The following is an 18814-nucleotide window of genomic DNA, read 5'->3' as shown; positions in this document are numbered from 1 at the left end:
CATCCCAACTTCTTAACTTGGGACATGTAAAGATGGCCTGATCTGCACTCCTCTGACAGGAGCAGGACTTTAGCTATTAAATTGTCGCAATGTATTTATAAAGTTAACATACAATCACGTTGAATTGAGTCTAGAAATCAGCTGGCAGCCAGTACAGTTCACCTGCCCTGGGACATTAGGGTGAAAGGAGGGTGCTGAATAGGATAGGAACAGCAATAACAATGAGAAGCAGGAATTATATGACTTGTAAAGATCTCTATTTTACATCTCATCTTCTTTTTTCAAAAATAAGGAAACAAACTCTTATAACTTACCACTCCCCTTGAACTAGTGCTCCGTCCTTTTACAAACTTTTGCTCAATATATTTGAGAGTTGTATTCACTCCCTCTTTCCAGCACTCAAGGGCTCAAATATGCTTCAATCTCCCTTTGACTGGCAAGCAGCCGTTCACCTTCCAACAAACTCACAGATGGCTGATTATGCGATGTGGATGTTCTGTTTTGCTTCATTCTTGTGGCTGCAATTTCTTATAGGGTTAAGAAAGCAGGGACTTGACACTTTTCACTGAACGGAGACTGACATTAGGCTTCATGCTTTGTTGCAGGGCAGCAGATATGGTAGCATACTGGTATCTCCTGTCCTTCATGATTGCCATCCATGAGATTAATCAGGACCCCGGGATCTTACCCAACATCACGCTGGGCTATGACATCTATGAGAATTATTTCAATGCAAGGATGACCTATGATGCCACGCTAGATCTGCTTTCTCCTGGGAGGGCCAATGTCCCAAACTACCACTGCGGAAGACAGAAGAAGCCCTTTGTTTTCATTGAAGGGGTCAACTCTGACACTTCACTCCAGATTTCAAATATGCTGGGAACCTACAAAATCCCCCAGGTATGAATACACTTGCTGAGAATCATATGAGGCACATAGCTGTCAACTTTTTCCTTTTTTTAAGGGAAATTCCCTTATTCCGAATAGGATTCCTCACAAGAAAAGGGTAAAGTTGACAGCTATGATGAGGCATGAGTGCTTTCGTGCTTATGCTGTGCTTGCTGGTTTCCTACAATCACCTGGCCGGCCACTGTGTGAACGGGATGCTGGGCTAGATGAGCTGTTGGCCTGATCCAGGAGGTTCTCCTTATGTTGAAGGATTTGTCCTGCTGGGTGAAGAAGGGTTTCACAAAGAGAGTCACCATCAGAGCAGTCTAAGGGGGGAACAAACCTTTCGGAAAGACAAACACATCTCAGAAGCTGCAACAGGAGGTTCACAGGAGCTGCTAAGTACTTTACACTTACAAAGGGGAAACAGTCTTTTTTTCCAGCCGGCACCTTCTAAGAGGAAAAGAATGGTGTTCATGCTGAGTTCCAGCACCTCTTTTTTTTAAAAAAAATAAATGAATAGGAAAACAGCAATTTACACGGGGCATGAATCGTATCTTGGTGGTTCAGAAATGCAGCCTCTAGAAGCCATCTCAGGGATGGCTTTACACGAGCCTATTTTTGTAACCTGCTCTGGGACTTTAAGATGGAGGATAAATAAATATTGGGCAGAAAAACAAATCTCATGTGAAACTAACACTCAAATGAGCTAACACTCAATCAGTGGCGTAGCAAGGTCAGATAGGACCCGGTGCGGACATGTTTTTGTCCCCCCCCCCATTGAAATTATTAAAAGAAGCAAAAATAAGATACAGTTGCAAATGTTATTTTCTGGTTTATTTACTTAACCTTGTGAGCATAAGTACTTAAATCTTTATTTTCCTAACTTTCCTAGGGGCCTCTGTCTAGGCACCTTCTGTCCCTCCCCTTGCTCAGTGGATGCCAGCTTTGCATCCAGGTGCGTCCAGGTAGGGCAGCGTCGGACTCCTCACTGGGCCTTGAAGGTGTGCGGGTGGCAGTGGGTGGGCAAGGCATAAGCTAGGAAACATCTGGCTTGGAGGGCCGCCTTCTCCCCCCAGGAATTGCTGATCGCTGCAAGAGCGACGGCGGCAGCAGAGTCTCTTAGGTGCTGTAAATTGTGAGGAGAATCAGAACTTACAGGGTTAAACAGTTCTAAGTGACGTCTCACATTCTGAGGCGTGGTTATGTTCACATACGGGAACCTTTCTCTGTGTGTGAGAGCTCTTTCGTTTTTGACGGAGAAGCGTAAGGATACCTGCTGTTTCGCCGGGCTGATTTATGATGTTGTGCTGCTCATTAAAGACTGTTGGAGATTAGAAAGAAAGCCTGCATTCAGTCTGATTTATTATCCACACACACGGCAACAGTTTTCTCCCACTGCTGATCTCTGCTGAACTCTGCTAGGACTATGCTAAGGGAGCTGAAGTTGTTTTCGATCGGCACAGACGTCCAGTGGCGCAGTGGAAACGTGCCGGATGCCATCTTTATCTCACATAAATATGGTTGGGTGGACTTTGGTGGTTCCGTTGCCCCACTCTTCCGGGTGGGGGAGGCAGTCCATCCCCACTGCCCCCTTTCTCTGCCAGTGTGGAAGGGACCCCAGCGGTCATCTAGTCCAACCCCTGCAATGCAGGAATCTCAACTGAAGCATCCATGACAGAAGACCATCCAACCCCTGCTTAAAAACCTCCAATGAAAGAGAGTCCATCACCTCCCAAAGATGTCTGTTCCACTGTTGAACAGCTTTCTGGACATATGAAGTCCCTCTGCGCAGGTGGCGCTGTGGGTTAAAGCCTCAGCGCCTAGGACTTGCCGATCGAAAGGTCGGCGGTTCGAATCCCTGCGGCGGGGTGCGCTCCCGCTGCTCGGTCCCAGCGCCTGCCAACCTAGCAGTTCGAAAGCACCTCCGGGTGCAAATAGATAAATAGGGACCGCTTACCAGCGGGAAGGTAAACGGCGTTTCCGTGTGCGGCTCTGGCTCGCCAGATGCAGCTTTGTCACGCTGGCCACGTGACCCGGAAGTGTCTCCGGACAGCGCTGGCCCCTGGCCTCTTGAGTGAGATGGGCGCACAACCCCAGAGTCTGTCAAGACTGGCCCGTACGGGCAGGGGTACCTCTACCTTTACCTTTACCTGCTCTGACCCAATCACCCAAATCTCTGACTCATTCTCTGAAAATCACTGGCTTAAGTAGCTTCTCTACCTATATCAGCAGTAGCCCATGGGGTGCCCTCCTGGTATTGCTGCACTACAACTCCCAGCACCCATGTGCTCCCATTGGCTCACGGGAGTTGGAGCTGAATATCATCTGGAGGGCATGACTTTGGGAACCCCTGGCCTGTATGGAAAAGGAATGTTTCCTCTCAAAGAGCAAACAGCTTTGTGAGATGGGTGCGAATTTTAAATCTGGAAAACAGGATAGGAAAAATGGGACAGATTCCCACACTACTAGTCACTGGTTGAGTATTGCCCTAAGATTTCTTAATCCCAGAACAGCCCCAACTGTCAGATGGCAAGGGTGGCTGCTCACCAGTAACCAGGCAGGACTCTGACCTGTCTTTTACAGGTTTTCTTTAGATGCAAACTATTTACAAGGGACGCAGGTGGCGCTGTGGGTTAAAGCCTCAGCGCCTAGGACTTGCCGATCGAAAGGTCGGCGGTTCGAATCCCTGCGGCGGGGTGCGCTCCCGCTGCTCGGTCCCAGCGCCTGCCAACCTAGCAGTTCGAAAGCACCTCCGGGTGCAAGTAGATAAATAGGGACCGCTTACCAGCGGGAAGGTAAACGGCGTTTCCGTGTGCGGCTCTGGCTCACCAGAGCAGCGATGTCACGCTGGCCACGTGACCCGGAAGTGTCTCCGGACAGCGCTGGCCCCTGGCCTCTTAAGTGAGATGGGCGCACAACCCCAGAGTCTGTCAAGACTGGCCCGTACGGGCAGGGGTACCTTTACCTTTACCTTTATTTACAGTGCAGAACCCCAAAGTTCATGCCTTAATCGCTGGCAGAATCCGGGAGTGCCTGTTTCCTGGACCTCCTCCAGCATAAAAGCCTCGTTACGCCCAGCCTCTTCCTCCCCTCTTTGCGCTTTAGACTTCTGCACAGGGTGGGCAATGGAGGGGGCATGCTTCTGTCCTGGCCGGCTTTGCCAGCAGTGGTGCTGAGGCTCCCACCAGCATCCTCTGGTCCTTTCACCTCTTCCCCACTGGAGGTGGGGTTTTCCTCATCACCGGAAGAGGAACTGCTTCGCAAGATTTTCAGAGGCTCCCTATAACACAACTGCCCCTCTGTTTCCCGCCCCTCTTCTGATGACACCGACAGAAGCCATCTCTCTTAAAATAAATTCTGCTGTTTTTCTTTACTTGTTCTTATGAATGTGGGTTGTTGCTGTTCTAATTGTGCAACTCTAAAAGGACAGCAGATAAGATCTAGGGTCTAAATCTAGCAATGTTGCTCCATGTTTTCTTAAAGAGTTGTGGAGGAAGCAGAATATCACACCACAATTTCCAGTTGACCAATAAAACCCTCTATATCTTCCTTTACTTCCTAGGTCAGTTATGCTTCTGTTCATCATGCCCTTGACAGAACACAATCTCCTTTGCTCTACCGAATGACCCCAAATGAAGAACCCCCAGGCTCGGGGATTGTCAGGCTACTCCTACATTTCAGGTGGACTTGGATCGGGCTCATAGCTCCTGACTCTGACAATGGAGAAAGGTTTCTGAGCACCCTGGCACCTGCGCTTGCTAAGGATGGTGTCTGCCTTGCTTTCTCACAAACCATTCCTCGAGACATTCTGTATAAAGGAGATGAGTACACAAATCTCATGAAGAAGATTTCACTTTCCATGGACAGGAGAATCAATGTGTTTCTTTACTATGGGGACTCTCAGTCCCCCTCAGAAGCTGCAAATACAATAGAAATAGTGAGTGAAACCCTGGAACCCATTACTGGGAAAGTTTGGATCACAATAGCTCTCTCATATGCCAGCTCCAACATGTCTCCCAAAATACTTGAGAACAAGCACATTCATGGATATTTATCTTTCTTTATCCAGACCAAAAAAAGATCAAAACATGATGGTAATCTGCCAGTTTCCTCTGCCTACAGTAATTACCATCCATTTTGGCCTCGGGGCTATAATTGCTTATATTCAAAGCATGTGTTTTCTGTGAAAGGCCAGAAGCGATGCAGAGTGAAGGAGAATCTTTCAGGTTTCCCTCAGAACGTCCTTGAAAGGAGCCTGTTTCAGGACACCTACAGCATTTACAACACGGTCCGAGCTCTGGCCCATGCCTTAAATGCTGCATACTCCTCTAGATCCAAGAGGGTGGTGATGGCGGGTCAGAACAGGTTGGAAGATGAAAAAGTCCAAGCATCACAGGTATTCATTTTCCTTCTCTAATAATCTGGATGGATTTTGTTCCATTTTAAATAACGACCGGTTCAATGACAGATTTGTTGGTCCATTACCTTTAATTGACAGACATTAACCAAGCATTTAAAAAAAGGAGATAAATGAGGTTATAAAATACTGTACATCAAAATGATTTAAAAAAATAAATGAATTGTCCAGTAGCACCATAGAGACCAACTAAGTTTGTTCTTGGTATGAGCTTTGTGTGCATGCACATGGTGTCTGAAGAAGTGTGCCAAGAACAAACTTGGTTGGTCTCTAAGGTGCTACTGGAGAATTTTTTTATTTTAAAAATATATTTCTACTGCGTCAGACCAACGCAGATACCTACCTGAGTCAAAATGATTGATACAGAATTAATAGACCATTCAATAGTTACCTCGATTTGCAAGACTATGGACTGCTAGCAATGATCATGTGACCCTTTCAAAGAGAAGACCAAAGATTCCTTAAAAGGAAATGACATTCATATTGCATCTCCATTCATATACATTCCTAGGTATGCCTTCATAATAGCAAGATAGCATTATACTTTAAGTAAGAAGTTCAATAAAGTGTATTTTCAAAGTTTCTCCACAAACCCATTCCAAGACCAAATGGGTCCCTGGTCTAGGAGATGGTGTCTCTATAGACAAGAGCAACACACCTGCCTTGACCCCCTAGTCTAGCCTGGCGCAGTATCATAAACTCAGATGGGCAGAGCTAGGGAAGGTCAGGCCCCCTCACCTGAATAATAGAATCATGGAATTGTAGAATTGGAAGGGACCCTGAAAGTCATCTAGTCCCACATACCGCAATGCAGGAATCTTGAATAAATCATTCTTGCCAGACGGCCATCCATCTCTCTTGAAAAACCTACAATGAAGGAGAGTCCACGACCTCTTGAGGGAGACTGTTCCTCTGTCAAACAGCTCTTAGCATCAGAAAGTTCTTGGTAATGCAAGCCAAATCAGTCCACTCATGTTCAGTGAAATCTTGAAAGGAACCTATTTCTTAGGCTACTCAACTGATGGAAGAGCCCATTCTGAAAGACCTCGAGTATATTGGGAAAATGATATACCAACGGTACTTAACTCTAGTAAAATTGGCAAAAAATTATAAATCAAAATCAAATACCTGTTGGAGATGCAAGAAAGAAATAGGAACAATGTTTCACATGTGGTATGAAGAAACCAAAAAGATCTTTAAGATATCTTTTAGTAAAAAATAGGAGGCATTCCTTTTAGGTATAATTACAAAAGATGTTCCCGGCAGTCAAAGGAAAGTATTCCTTTATGCAACAACAGCTGCCAGGATGCTCATAGCAAAAAACTGGAAAGGGAGGAAAATCCCATCAATAAAAGAATAGCAAATTAAACATTGTGATTATATGAATTTGGCAAGATTCACTGCATTCTTAAGGGGACAATCGGACCAAAAATTAGCAAAGGAATGGGATTGTGTTAAAGAATATATGAAAAAAACATTGTTCTGGAGTAAGTATATCGGTATGTAACAAATGAAGCTTTGCAGGGTTAAAAGCAGTGCGAAAGGTGTAAAGATAGGGGTAATTTACATTAGACACAACAATTCAGGAAGATTAAAATTTTTGAGGTCTCAAACAGAGGAAGGAAGTCAATATGTGTATATGTACGTAAAGATTAGTATGATGGCAGGGGATTTTTTTGTAGGTGTGATTTTTTTTCTTTTTTGGTTTCTGTTTGTTTTGATTTGCTTTTGTTGGTTTGTTCCTTTTTTAGGATTTTATGTTTGTAATTTTTGTTGTAACTTTGCATTGAAAATAATTTTTTTAAAAAAAGAAGTATATTGGTCACATTAAATAGAAAAACCCTTCATGGCCACTAGGTTCCTAGATGATATGTGAAACACCTGGGCTGAAACAGCCAACTTACTTAAATGCTGCGATCTTCTCTGTCATTCCAGTTTCACCGTTTCCTGAGCGATTTTCAGTTCTACAATGCTTCTATGGGTGGAGTATATTTAGATGAGAATGGGGACCTGACAGCTGAATTTGACCTGGTGAGCATTGTGATGCTTGCCAATAAGTCCCTTCACGTGGGGAAAGTTGGGAGTATGGAGAGAGAGGGATCCGCAGGCGTAAAAGTCACCATTGATCAGGATGCCATCGTGTGGCCCCTTTGGTTTAATAAGGTGGGTTAAATCATTCAGATACATTTGACTGTGGTGCAAAAAGAAAAAGAAAACAGAGGATATTGGATTGAAAGGGGCTTTTAGTTTTGTAGGAACAGTCACCGCCACTTTAACTCCCAGGAGCATGTTGATGAAAGTAATATTTTTTGCCTCAACTTGCATCACTTCACACTAATTTGCTTTGAATTACATTTCCCCATTTATTGCTTAATCCGACTACAGATAGCCTATTGTTTTTTAATATTTTATTGCCAGCCAGTGTGGCTGGGGAAACCCGGCCAGATGGGTGGGGTATAAATAATGAATTATTATTATTATTATTATTATTATTATTATTATTATTATTATTATTATTATTCACTCAATTTTGGAGAGGTTCTGTTGGAGGTCTTCACAATCTATTTTGTTTAAAATTTCCTGAACAATTTAGTAAATGTAAAGTTCAATCCAGTGCAATCCAGTCAAATCCAACTATGGGGTGTGGCACTCATCTCTGCTTTCAGGCCAAGGGAGCTGGCATTTGTTTGTAGACAGATTTTCTGGCTCTTTTGGCCAGAATGACTAAACCGCTTCTGGCGCAATAGGACACCAGAGCTTACGGAAATGCTGTTTACCTTCCCACAGCAGCAGTATCTATTTATCTACTTGAACTAGTATGCTTTCAAACTGCTAGGTGGCAGGAGCTGGGAGTATTGGCTCCAGTATTATTGCATAGATAGACATACCTGTGGGAAGGTTTAATTTAGCAGAGTTAAACAATCCCCTTTATAAGTTTATGCAGTGATCAGCTTGTTGCTGACTTGTCTGAGTTCTACTAATAATTATGCCTTCCTGGTTAAAAATCCCTTAGAATCTCTCTATAGGAATACACACACGAATCTGATTCATGTAATATAAAACCATTTTACTCTCAGATTCATTCAGGTTTACAGAAGTGTACCTGAAGGCCGGCTTAGGTTACATAACAAGCAAATGAACTACACCAGAGGGAAGTTGGTCCTGAGGTGACTGCAATTCAGCAGTTATCTTTGAAAACTACCAGCAACTGACAAACTGGTTGTCACAGCAACTGGTTAGAACATGGAGGCCGTTAGTCCTCTGTCGGAAGGTTCCACTTGAGTGCACCTTTACATCCCACAATACCACTAACTCCTGACCATCTTTCTTTATGGGCAGACTGTCCCTCAATCCAGATGTGCTGAGAGCTGTCATATTGGGGATGTCAAGGTCATCCGGGAAGGAGAGCCACTTTGCTGCTATGATTGTGCTCCCTGTGTAAAAGGGACCATCTCCGCTGTGGAAGGCAAGTGAGAGAAGGAATAGGGCAACTTTTGTAATCTTGTCCAAAACAGTATCATTTTATCCCCCCCCCCCATAAAACCTTTACCCAAGGTTGGGATATCTGCTTTGCATGCAACAGATTGCCGATTCAAGTCATAGTATCTCCCGCTGGGGCTGGGAATGTCCCTTGCTTGAGACCCTGGGTCCTCAAATGACTCATCTTCCTTTCAGATGCAGATGTCTGCACCAAATGTCCGGAAGATCAGCACTCAAACAAGGACCGAGATCAATGTGTTCCCAAGATTATCACTTTCCTGTCCTATGAAGACTATTTGGGGATTCTCTTGTCTTTCTTTACCTTATTATTCTCCTTAATCACATGCTTGGTGTTAGGAATTTTCATTAAATACTCAGGAACTCCCATAGTCAAAGCCAACAACAGGGACCTTTCCTACATCCTCCTTGTATCCCTCTTGCTCTCCTTTTTGTCCTCCTTGCTCTTCATTGGCCAGCCAAGAAAAGCCACCTGTCTTCTCCAACAAATTGCATTTGTCCTCATCTTCTCAGTTGCTGTCTCTTCTTTGTTGGCCAAAACCATTACCGTTGTGCTGGCTTTCCTGGCCACAAAGCCAGGGAACAGGGTGAAGAGATGGCTGGGGAAGAGTCTGGCCAACACTGTCGTCCTTTCCTGTTCCAGTGTCCAAGTTCTCATCTGCACCATCTGGCTGGGGACCTCTCCCCCATTCCCAGACACTGATATGCACTCCCAACCTGCAGAGATTATCCTGCAATGCAATGAAGGGTCTGTTGCCATGTTTTACACTGCCCTCAGCTACATGGGCTTCCTGGCTGCCACCTGCTTCACGGTGGCTTTCCTAGCCAGGAAGCTGCCTGGGGCCTTCAATGAAGCCAAGCTGATCACCTTCAGCATGCTGGTCTTCTGCAGTGTTTGGGTGTCCTTTGTTCCCACCTACCTGAGCACCAAGGGGAAATACATGGTAGCCGTGCAGATCTTCTCTATGTTGGCCTCCAGTGCTGGGCTTCTGGGCTGCATCTTCATGCCCAAGTGCTACATTATTGTACTCAGGCCTAGTCTGAACACAAAGGAGCACCTGACGACAAAAAGTAAAGATGCCATCTGATTCTTTGTACATCCCTTTCCATTGTAGGTATCTGTGAACAGAAAGGCAATAAAAAAAACCAGCAACTTGCAGATATAAAATGAAATATTCAAATGTCAAAAAACTTTGTCAGGAGAAGATATGAGGTGATGGGATAGATACAAATACTCTGAAATAAAATATTCGACTGGCACAGGAGGCTTAAGCCCCCCCCCCATATGCATAACAAAAGTCCACCAGGCAGCAGAAGTTCATCATATCAGGCCCCAAAATTTCCTGAAAAAAATAGCTTGATCCTGGCTTATTTGCTGACATATCTTAAATAAATGTCATTCTAGGATCACCTTTCCCCTCCATGACTATTTCTCAGAGCATTTTGCCACATCATTGAGAACTTGGAAGAAAGAATCATAGAATTATGGAAGTGTAAAGTTTGAAGAGGGATCCCAAGGGGCATGTAGTTCAACCCTCTGCCATGCAGGAATCTCAACCAAGCAGTCATGACAGATGGTCATCCAAACTCTGAGTAAAGGAAGGAAAGTCCACAACCTCCCAAGGGGGACTATCCAAACAGCTCTTGTTGTCAGAAACCTTTCCCTGATTTTTTAGTTGGAGTCTCCTTTCCCTTAACTTGAAGCCACTGGTTCGAGTCCTACCCTCTAGAGCATCAGAAAACAGATTGTGATGTTTTCTTCCAGCTCTGCAGCTGCTGCTCAAGCTCCACAGTGATTCCAGAGATGTATATTCCCTGCATAATTATCATAATAATAGTGATTTATTCCTTGGCAAAACTCAAGCAACGTACCCACTTTTAACACAAAGAACAGATTTTTCAGAAATGAGAGCTTGAAATGCCTGCTGCATATTTAAAGACGTCTTGTGCCATTGAGGGCTTTGACTTATCTTCCAGGCAGGCAGGGATTCTGCCAGTGTGAAAGTTCGTTTCTCCCTTTCCTCACATTTTCACTGGGGCTTCGGTCTTGTTGGAGACTTTGGGCTTCATCTAATTCGCTTCTTGCTTAGTTGGGAGCAGTGACAACAAATGCAATGACAGGAGGCAGACCCAGAGTGAGGCTCTTATTAATGTTGTTGCTGCTGCTGCTGCTTCCCTATGCAGCTTCTAGGATGCGGAAAGCAAAATGCCCATTGAACTTGAGAAGGGACAGTCCAGATGCTACAAATTATTACAAGCCAGGAGACCACCTCATAAGCGGGGTCATATCTACATTACAGACCGTTCATCCTGAACACGATTTCGTTATCCCCCCTTGCAATTACATTGTAAGGTAAGCTGTACTTTCCCCTTGCAATTTCTGCATAGCAGATAAGATTGTGATTAATGGGTAGGCATATAAATGTATAAAGAAGGCTGATCGCCGAAGAATTGATGCTTTTGAATTATGGTGCTGGAGGAGACTCTTGAGAGTCCCATGGACTGCAAGAAGATCAAACCTCTCCATTCTGAAGGAAATCAGCCCTGAGTGCTCACTGGAAGGACAGATTGTGAAGCTGAGGCTCCAGTACTTTGGCCACCTCATGAGAAGAGAAGACTCCCTTGAGAAGACCCTGATGTTGGGAAAGATGGAGGGCACAAGGAGAAGGGGGCGACAGAGGACGAGATGGTTGGATAGTGTTTTCGAGGTTACCAGCATGAGTCTGACCAAGCTGCGGGGGGCAGTGGAGGACAGGAGTGCCTGGCGTTCTCTGGTCCATGGGGTCACGAAGAGTCGGACACGACTAAACGACTAAACAACAACAACAATATAAATGTAAGGTACCCCTGCCCATACGGGCCAGTCGTGTCCGACTCTAGGGTTGTGCGCTCATCTCACTTAAGAGGCCGGGAGCCAGCGCTGTCCGAAGACACTTCCGGGTCACGTGGCCAGCGTGACGAAGCTGCTCTGGCAAGCCAGCAGCAGCGCCGCACACAGAAACGCCATTTACCTTCCCGCTATAAAGCGGTACCTATTTATCTACTTGCACTTCGGCATGCTTTCGAACTGCTAGGTGGGCAGGAGCTGGGACCGAAAGATGGGAGCTCACCCTGCCGCGGGGATTCGAACCGCCGACCATGCGATTGGCAAGTCCTAGGCACTGAGGTTTTACCCACAGTGCCACCCGCGTCCCCCAAGGTACCCCTGCCCCCTGTACTTTCCCCTTGCAATTTCAGCATAGCAGATAAGATTGTGAGTAGGCATATATACATAGGGTAGGCATATATACATAGCATATTCTTGAATACTGTTGTGCTTAGCTGTGATTGCCCAGGCCTCTAATGCTTATACGCCAGGGACAAATCCTGCTTTCTAGAGTTTGCCCATTGAAGACACGAAATGCATGTGCATTGCTTCCCTCCTTTCTTTTTTTCCACTGGAAATAAACCAAATTGATGGTGAATCATGAAGAGCCCGAGATCATCTGCATCCCAACTTCTTGACTTGGGAAATGTGAAGATGGACTGATCTGCACTCCTCTGAAAGGAGCAGGACTATAGCTATTAAACTTTCACAATCTATCTATCAAGTCAACATATAATCACATTGAATTGCGTCTAGAAATTAACTGGCAACCAGTACAGTTCACCTGCCCTGGGACCTTAGGGTGAAACGTAGCTACTAAATAGGATAACAACAGCAATAACAATTAGAAGCAGGAATTATATGACTTGTAAAGATCTCTATTTTACATCTCCTCTTCCTTTTTTAAAAATAAGGAAGCAAACTCTTTACAACCTACCACTCCCCTTGAACTAGCGTCCCATCCTTTTACAAACTTTTGCTAAATATATTTGAGGGTGATATTCACTCCCTGCTTCCAGCACTCAAGTGCTCAAATATGCTTCTATCTTTAACTGGCAAGCAGCCGTTCCCCTTCCAACAAACTCACAGATGGCTGATTATGCGATGTGGATGTTCTGTTTTGCTTCATTCTTGTGGCTGCAATTTCTTATAGGACTTGACACTTTTCACTGAACGGAGACTGACATTAGGCTTCATGTTTATTACAGAGAAAGAGGGACAAGAGCATACTGGTATCTCCTGTCCTTCATGATTGCCATCCATGAGATTAATCAGGACCCCAGGATCTTACCCAACATCACCCTGGGCTATGACATCCATGAGAATCATTTCAATGCAAGGATGACCTATGACGCCACGCTAGATCTGCTGTCTCCTGGGAGGGCCAATGTCCCAAACTACCACTGTGGAAAACAGAAGAAGCCCTTGGTTTTCATTGAAGGGGTCAACTCTGACACCTCACTCCAGATTTCAACTATGCTGGGAACCTACAAAATCCCCCAGGTATGAACACACTAGCATGGGCAACATGCAGAGAACAGCCATTTCTTTGAATAGGAAGCAAATTATGTAACTCACTCCAACAGGAGGCAGTGAAGGTTCTAAGAGAGGATTAAACCAATTCATGAAGGCAAGGGCTATTGATGAATGCTAGGCATGATGACTGTGATCTACCTTCCTAGTTGGAGGCACCAATGCTTTTGGGTGCCAGTTGCTGGTTTCTTACAAGCATCTTGTTGGCCACTGTGAGAACACAATATCGGACTAGATGGGCCATTGGCCTAATCCAGGAGGCTCTTCTTATGTTGAATGTTTTGTCCTGCTGGGTGAAGAAGGCTTTCAAAAGAGAATCACCATCAGAGCCGACTAAGGGGGGGAACATGCCTTTTGGAAAGAGAGATGTCTCTTAGAAGCTACAACAGGAAGTTCACAAGATGTGTACTGTGAGCTACTAAGTACTTTATACAGACTCTTTTTTCAGCCGGCACTTTAGAAGAGGACAAGGGTTCATGGTGAGTTTTGGCACCACTTTTTCTAGGAAAATAGCAGTTTACACGGGGCATGAATCATACTTTGGTGGGACAGAAATGCAGCCTCCAGAAGACATCTCTGGGATGGCTTCACCCAAGCCTATTTTGGTAAGTTGCCCTGGGACTTTAAGATGAAGGAATAATAAATACTGGGCAGAAAAACAAATCTAAGGAACAAAACTCATGTGAAACTAACACTCAATTGAGCTAAAAATTGACCCCTTCCTCCGAACCAAATGTTAAAAGTAGAAAATGCAACACATCTTAACTCTACATAGTCTCAAACATTGGTGGGAGGGGGACATTCTGGGTGGAAATGATGTTGAAGATATGTTATATTGTTGCCTATAATGAATGAATTGAGGACTGGGGAAAGTTCACGGATTATCTGAAAAGCATATGTGATGAACAGACAACACTAGTGGGATTTAAAGAGGCTTTATGATAGTTAAAGATGTATTGTAAAAAAGAAATAGAAATGGAAAAGGATAATATTAATTGGCAATATTAAATATAGAAAATGAGTAAAAATAGAAAATATGGATGATTGGTGGAGGAGCTGGTGGAAGTACAAAAATTGGAAATTTGTGAACATTGTTATGATGAAGAATTTGTAAAAGGAAAAATTTAATAAAAATTAATATATAAAAAAAGGAAATGATGTTGAAGATATGTTATATTGTTGCCTATAATGAATGAATCGATTTATTTCGGTCACTGGACAGAGTGTATTGTTTCCTATAAGTGTCCTACATCTCCATTCCAGAGTAGTACTGGAGAATATTGCTCTCCCTGACCACAATTTCTAGTTGACTAATAAAACCCTCTATATGTTCCTTTTCTTCCTAGGTCAGTTATGCTTCTGTTCATCATGCGCTTGACAAAACAGAATCTCATTTGTTCTACCGTATGACCCCAGATGAAGAACCCCCAGGCTCAGGGATTGTCAGGCTACTCCTGCATTTCAGGTGGACTTGGATCGGGCTCATAGGTTCTGACTCTGACAATGGAGAAAGGTTTCTGAGCACCCTGGCACCTGCGCTTGCTAAGGATGGTGTCTGCGTTGTCTTCTCGCAAACCCTTTCACGATGCAATCTCTTTACATTACAATGGACCGCAAAGCTCCAGCAGAAGATTTCACTTTCCATGGACAGGCGAATCAACGTGTTTCTTTACTATGGGGAATCTCAGTCCACCCTAGAAGCTGCACGTACGCTAGAAATAGTGGGTGAAACCCTGAAACCCATTACTGGGAAAGTTTGGATCACATTAGCTTTCTCATATGTCAGCTGCAGCATGTCTCCGGAAATACTTGAGAACAAACACATTCATGGATATTTATCTTTATTTTTCCAGACCAAAAAGAGATCAAAACATGATGGTAATCTGCCAGTTTCTTTCCCCTATAGTAATTTCCATCCATGTTGGCCTGAAGGCTATAATTGCTTATATTCAAAGCATGTGTTATCTGTGAAAGGCCAGAGGCGATGCAGAGTGAAGGAGAACCTTTCAGGTTTCCCTCAAGACGTCCTTGAAAGGAGCCTGTTTCAGGACACCTACAGCATTTACAACACGGTCCGAGCTCTGGCCCTTGCCTTAAATGCTGCGTACTCGTCTAGACCCAAGAGGGTGGTGATGATGGGTCAGAACAGGTTGGAAGATGAAAAAATCCAAGCATCACAGGTATTCATGTTTCTTCTCTAATGCTCTGGATGGATATTGTTCCATTTTAAATAACGATTCGTTCAATGACAGATTTGTAGGTCCATTTCCTTTAATTAACAGAAATTACGCAAGAATCAAGCTGGACCATAAAGAAGGCTGATCGCCGAAGAATTGATGCTTTTGAATTATGGTGCTGGAGGAGACTCTTGAGAGTCCCATGGACTGCAAGAAGATCAAACCTCTGCATTCTTAAGGAAATCAGCCCTGAGTGCTCACTGGAAGGACAGATCGTGAAGCTGAGGCTCCAAGACTTTGGCCACCTCATGAGAAGAGAAGACTCCCTGGAAAAGACCCTGATGTTGGGAAAGATGGAGGGCACAAGGAGAAGGAGACGGCAGAGGACGAGATGGTTGGACAGTGTTCTTGAAGCTACAAACATGAGTCTGACCAAACTGCGGGAAGCAGTGGAAGACAGGAGTGCCTGGCGTGCTCTGGTCCATGGGGTCACGAAGAGTCGGACACGACTAAACGACTAAACAACAACAAAGCAAGGTTTAAAAAAGGAGATAAATAAGGTTATAAAATACTGTAGGTGAAAATTGATTCATATAGAACTGATAGACCCTTCTTATCACATTCATTTTAAATCTCCATTCATGTACTTTCCTAGGTATACCATCATAATTATTTTCATCAAAATAATCATATCTCACTTTACTAATTATCAAAGACAAACAAAGCATTCCAAAGTTAAAGCAAGATAGAATTCTACTGCATGTAAGAAGTTCAATGACTTTTATTTCCAAAGTTTCTCCACAAACCCTTTCCAAGGTCAAGAGGCTCCCTGGTCAAGGAGATGGTGTCCCTGCAGACAATAGCAACTCCCCTGCCTTGACCCCCTAGTCTAGTCTCGTGCAGTATCAAAAATTCAGGTGGGCAGAGCTAGGTAAGGTCAGGCCCAGCCAGCTCCCTCACCCAAATCATAGAATCATGGAACTGGAGAGTTGGAAGGGACCCTGAAAGTCATCTAGCCCCACATACCGCAATGCAGGAATCTCAAGTAAATCATCGTTTACAGATGGCCATCCAACCTCTCTTGGAAAACCTCCAATGAAGGAGCGTCCACAACCCACCGAGGGAGACTGTTCCACAGATCCACCGTCAAGCGGCTCTTAGCTTCAAAAAACACTTCGTAATACAAGCCAAATCAGCCCACTCATGTGCAATCAAATCATGGAACTGCATGTTTTTAATAGGGACTGATCTGACATTCAGTAGTAGCAGCACCAGACCAGAGGGCTCAGTAGATCTGCTACTAGTAACCTCTGGGGGTGTGAGAGGGCTGGAAGAAGGAACAGAAACCAAACACCTAGGTCTCCACTCCCGATGGTGGCCAGCCCACCCTCCACTCCAACCATGCTCTCCCCTACCCACCTAGCTACTTTCCCCCCACTGCCTCTCATTCAGAGGGGGAACTCCACCAAACCAAAGTTCCCTTTCAACCAGCCTCTCACTCTGGTTGAGGGTCAGAAGCCTGCCTCGTGAAATGCCTGCTCTGCAAGTCTGTAGCCTGACTGGTAGCTGCCACAACTGCAGCCAGACCCACAGCTGCAGCCACCGCTTGGAGGAGCTGCCATACCCTCTCCAACGCCAACTCACAGGATCTTGGACATAACCTATTTCTTAGGCTGCTCAGCTGAAGGAAGAACCCATTCTGAAAGACCTCAGGTATATTGGGCACATTAAATAGAAAAACCCTCCATGGCCTCTAGGTGCCTCGATTATATGTGAAACACCTGGGCTGAAACAGCCAACTTTCTTAAATGCTGCGATCTTCTCTGTCATTCCAGTTTCACCGTTTCCTGAGCAATTTTCAGTTTTACAATGCTTCTATGGATGGAGTATATTTAGATGAGAATGGGGACCTCACAGCTGAATTTGACGTGTTGAACATTGTGATGCTTGCCAATGACTCCCTTCACGTAGGGAAAGTTGGGAGTATGGAGAGAGAGGGATCCGCAGGCGTAAAAGTCACCATTGATCAGGATGCCATCATGTGGCCCCTTTGGTTTAATAAGGTGGGTTAAATCATTCAGATACATTTGATTATGATCCAAAAAAAAAAGAAAGAAAAAGAAAACAGAGGATTTTGGATTGAAAGGGATTTCAGTTTTGTAGGAAGAGTCATCCCTACTTCAAGTCCCAGGAGCATATTTATGAAAGTAATATTTTTTGCCTCAACTTGCATCACTTCATACTTGCTTGCTTTGAATTACATTTCCCAATTTACTGCTCAGTCACTCAGGTTTGGAGAGGTTCTGTTGGAGGTCTTCGCAATCTATTTTTGTTTAAAATTCCCTAGACAATTTAGTAAAGGTAAAGTTAAAGCCAGTTTAATCCAGTCAAATCCAACTCTGGGGTGTGGCACTCATCTGTGCTTTCGAGCTGAGGGAGCCCGTATTTGTCTGTAGACAGCTTTTTTCGGGTCATGTGGCCAGACTGACTAAATTGCCGAGTGCCAGAATGCATGGAAAAGCTGTTTACCTTCCCACAGCAACAGTACCTAATTATCTACTTGCACAAGTAAGCTTTAGAACTGCAAGGTTGGCAGGAGCTGGGACTATTGGCTCCACTTTGATTGCATGGATAGAAAGACCGTTAACTCCTGGCCATCTTTCTTTATGGGCAGACCGTTCCTCATTCCAGATGTGCTGAGAGCTGTCATATTGGGGATGTCAAGGTCATCCGGGAAGGAGAGCCACTTTGCTGCTATGATTGCGCTCCCTGTGTAAATGGGACAGTCTCCACTGTGGAAGGCAAGTGAGAGAAGTACAGCTTTGAAGGAATGGGGAAACTTCTCTGTGTGTGTTTTAAAAATCATTTTTATTTATTTTTCAATAAAAACAGCCAATCAACCTATCCGCATCATAATCCAATTAAAAACAAGAAACTAAAATAAAAAAAGACCAAATTATAGTCCAAATTGTAATTATTAATTTTTCCGGGTTCCCCATAGTCTGGACCTCTGAAGCATATCTCCAAATCTTCAGTCCTGCCTCTTCTCATTGTTTTCATATTTATGCCTTCTGCTTTTAACACTTTAAAGTTCTCCGCCCCTGGCTACGCAATTCTCAATCATGTCAAAAGTCATATGTCCTTTCATTCATCAAATACAGCTTTATTTGTAAATATTTTTTTTCTCCAACTGTCTATTTACCAACGCAGCTTTTCCTGACTTCATTCCAATCTTCCAATCTGGGCTGTTGTCCAAGTTTATCATTTGAAGCTTAATGATGCAGCAACTCCCAAGTTGTTAAATCACTCCAATCCAGGCTGTTGTCCAAACCTTTCTTTTGAGATTTAGTGAGGCAGTGTCCTCCACGTTGTTGAGTTTTTACTATAGATTGTTGCGGAGACTGTTTGCAATATTGCAATGTAAATGAATTG

General features: G+C 44.2%; 4 protein-coding genes across 5 annotated transcripts in view; 3 read left to right on the top strand and 1 right to left on the bottom strand.

The window, feature by feature from the left end:
• Positions 1-8968, top strand: part of LOC307208556 (vomeronasal type-2 receptor 26-like) — a 56300-nt gene extending 47332 nt beyond the window's left edge. For both annotated transcript variants that reach the window (XM_079963259.1, XM_079963258.1), the window contains exons 2-5: positions 606-900; positions 4454-5287; positions 7244-7471; positions 8648-8968. In XM_079963259.1, coding sequence (XP_079819385.1) covers positions 606-900; positions 4454-5287; positions 7244-7471; positions 8648-8782 — 1492 coding nt within the window. In that variant the 3' untranslated portion in view covers positions 8783-8968. The remainder of the gene's footprint in view (positions 1-605; positions 901-4453; positions 5288-7243; positions 7472-8647) is intronic.
• Positions 1-18814, bottom strand: part of LOC307208461 (uncharacterized protein) — a 45316-nt gene that overhangs the window by 20150 nt on the left and 6352 nt on the right. The window lies entirely within an intron of this gene.
• On the top strand, positions 8968-9920 carry LOC307209104 (vomeronasal type-2 receptor 26-like; the record flags this gene model as incomplete). Its single annotated transcript, XM_079964207.1, has 1 exon — positions 8968-9920. A coding segment is annotated over one exon (927 nt), but the record flags the coding sequence as incomplete, so codon positions are not given.
• Positions 12871-18814, top strand: part of LOC307208743 (vomeronasal type-2 receptor 26-like) — a 98330-nt gene continuing 92386 nt past the window's right edge. Inside the window, exons 1-2 of the mRNA XM_079963667.1 lie at positions 12871-13175; positions 14552-15919. Coding sequence (XP_079819793.1) covers positions 12921-13175; positions 14552-15406 — 1110 coding nt within the window. The 5' untranslated portion in view covers positions 12871-12920 and the 3' untranslated portion in view covers positions 15407-15919. The remainder of the gene's footprint in view (positions 13176-14551; positions 15920-18814) is intronic.

The sequence above is a fragment of the Podarcis cretensis genome (assembly GCF_951804945.1).
Source record: "Podarcis cretensis genome assembly, chromosome: 2".
NCBI classification, from domain to species: Eukaryota; Metazoa; Chordata; class Lepidosauria; order Squamata; family Lacertidae; genus Podarcis; species Podarcis cretensis.
The sequence above is the reverse complement of the archived record's forward strand: the minus strand, read 5'-3'. Positions and strand labels throughout refer to the sequence as shown.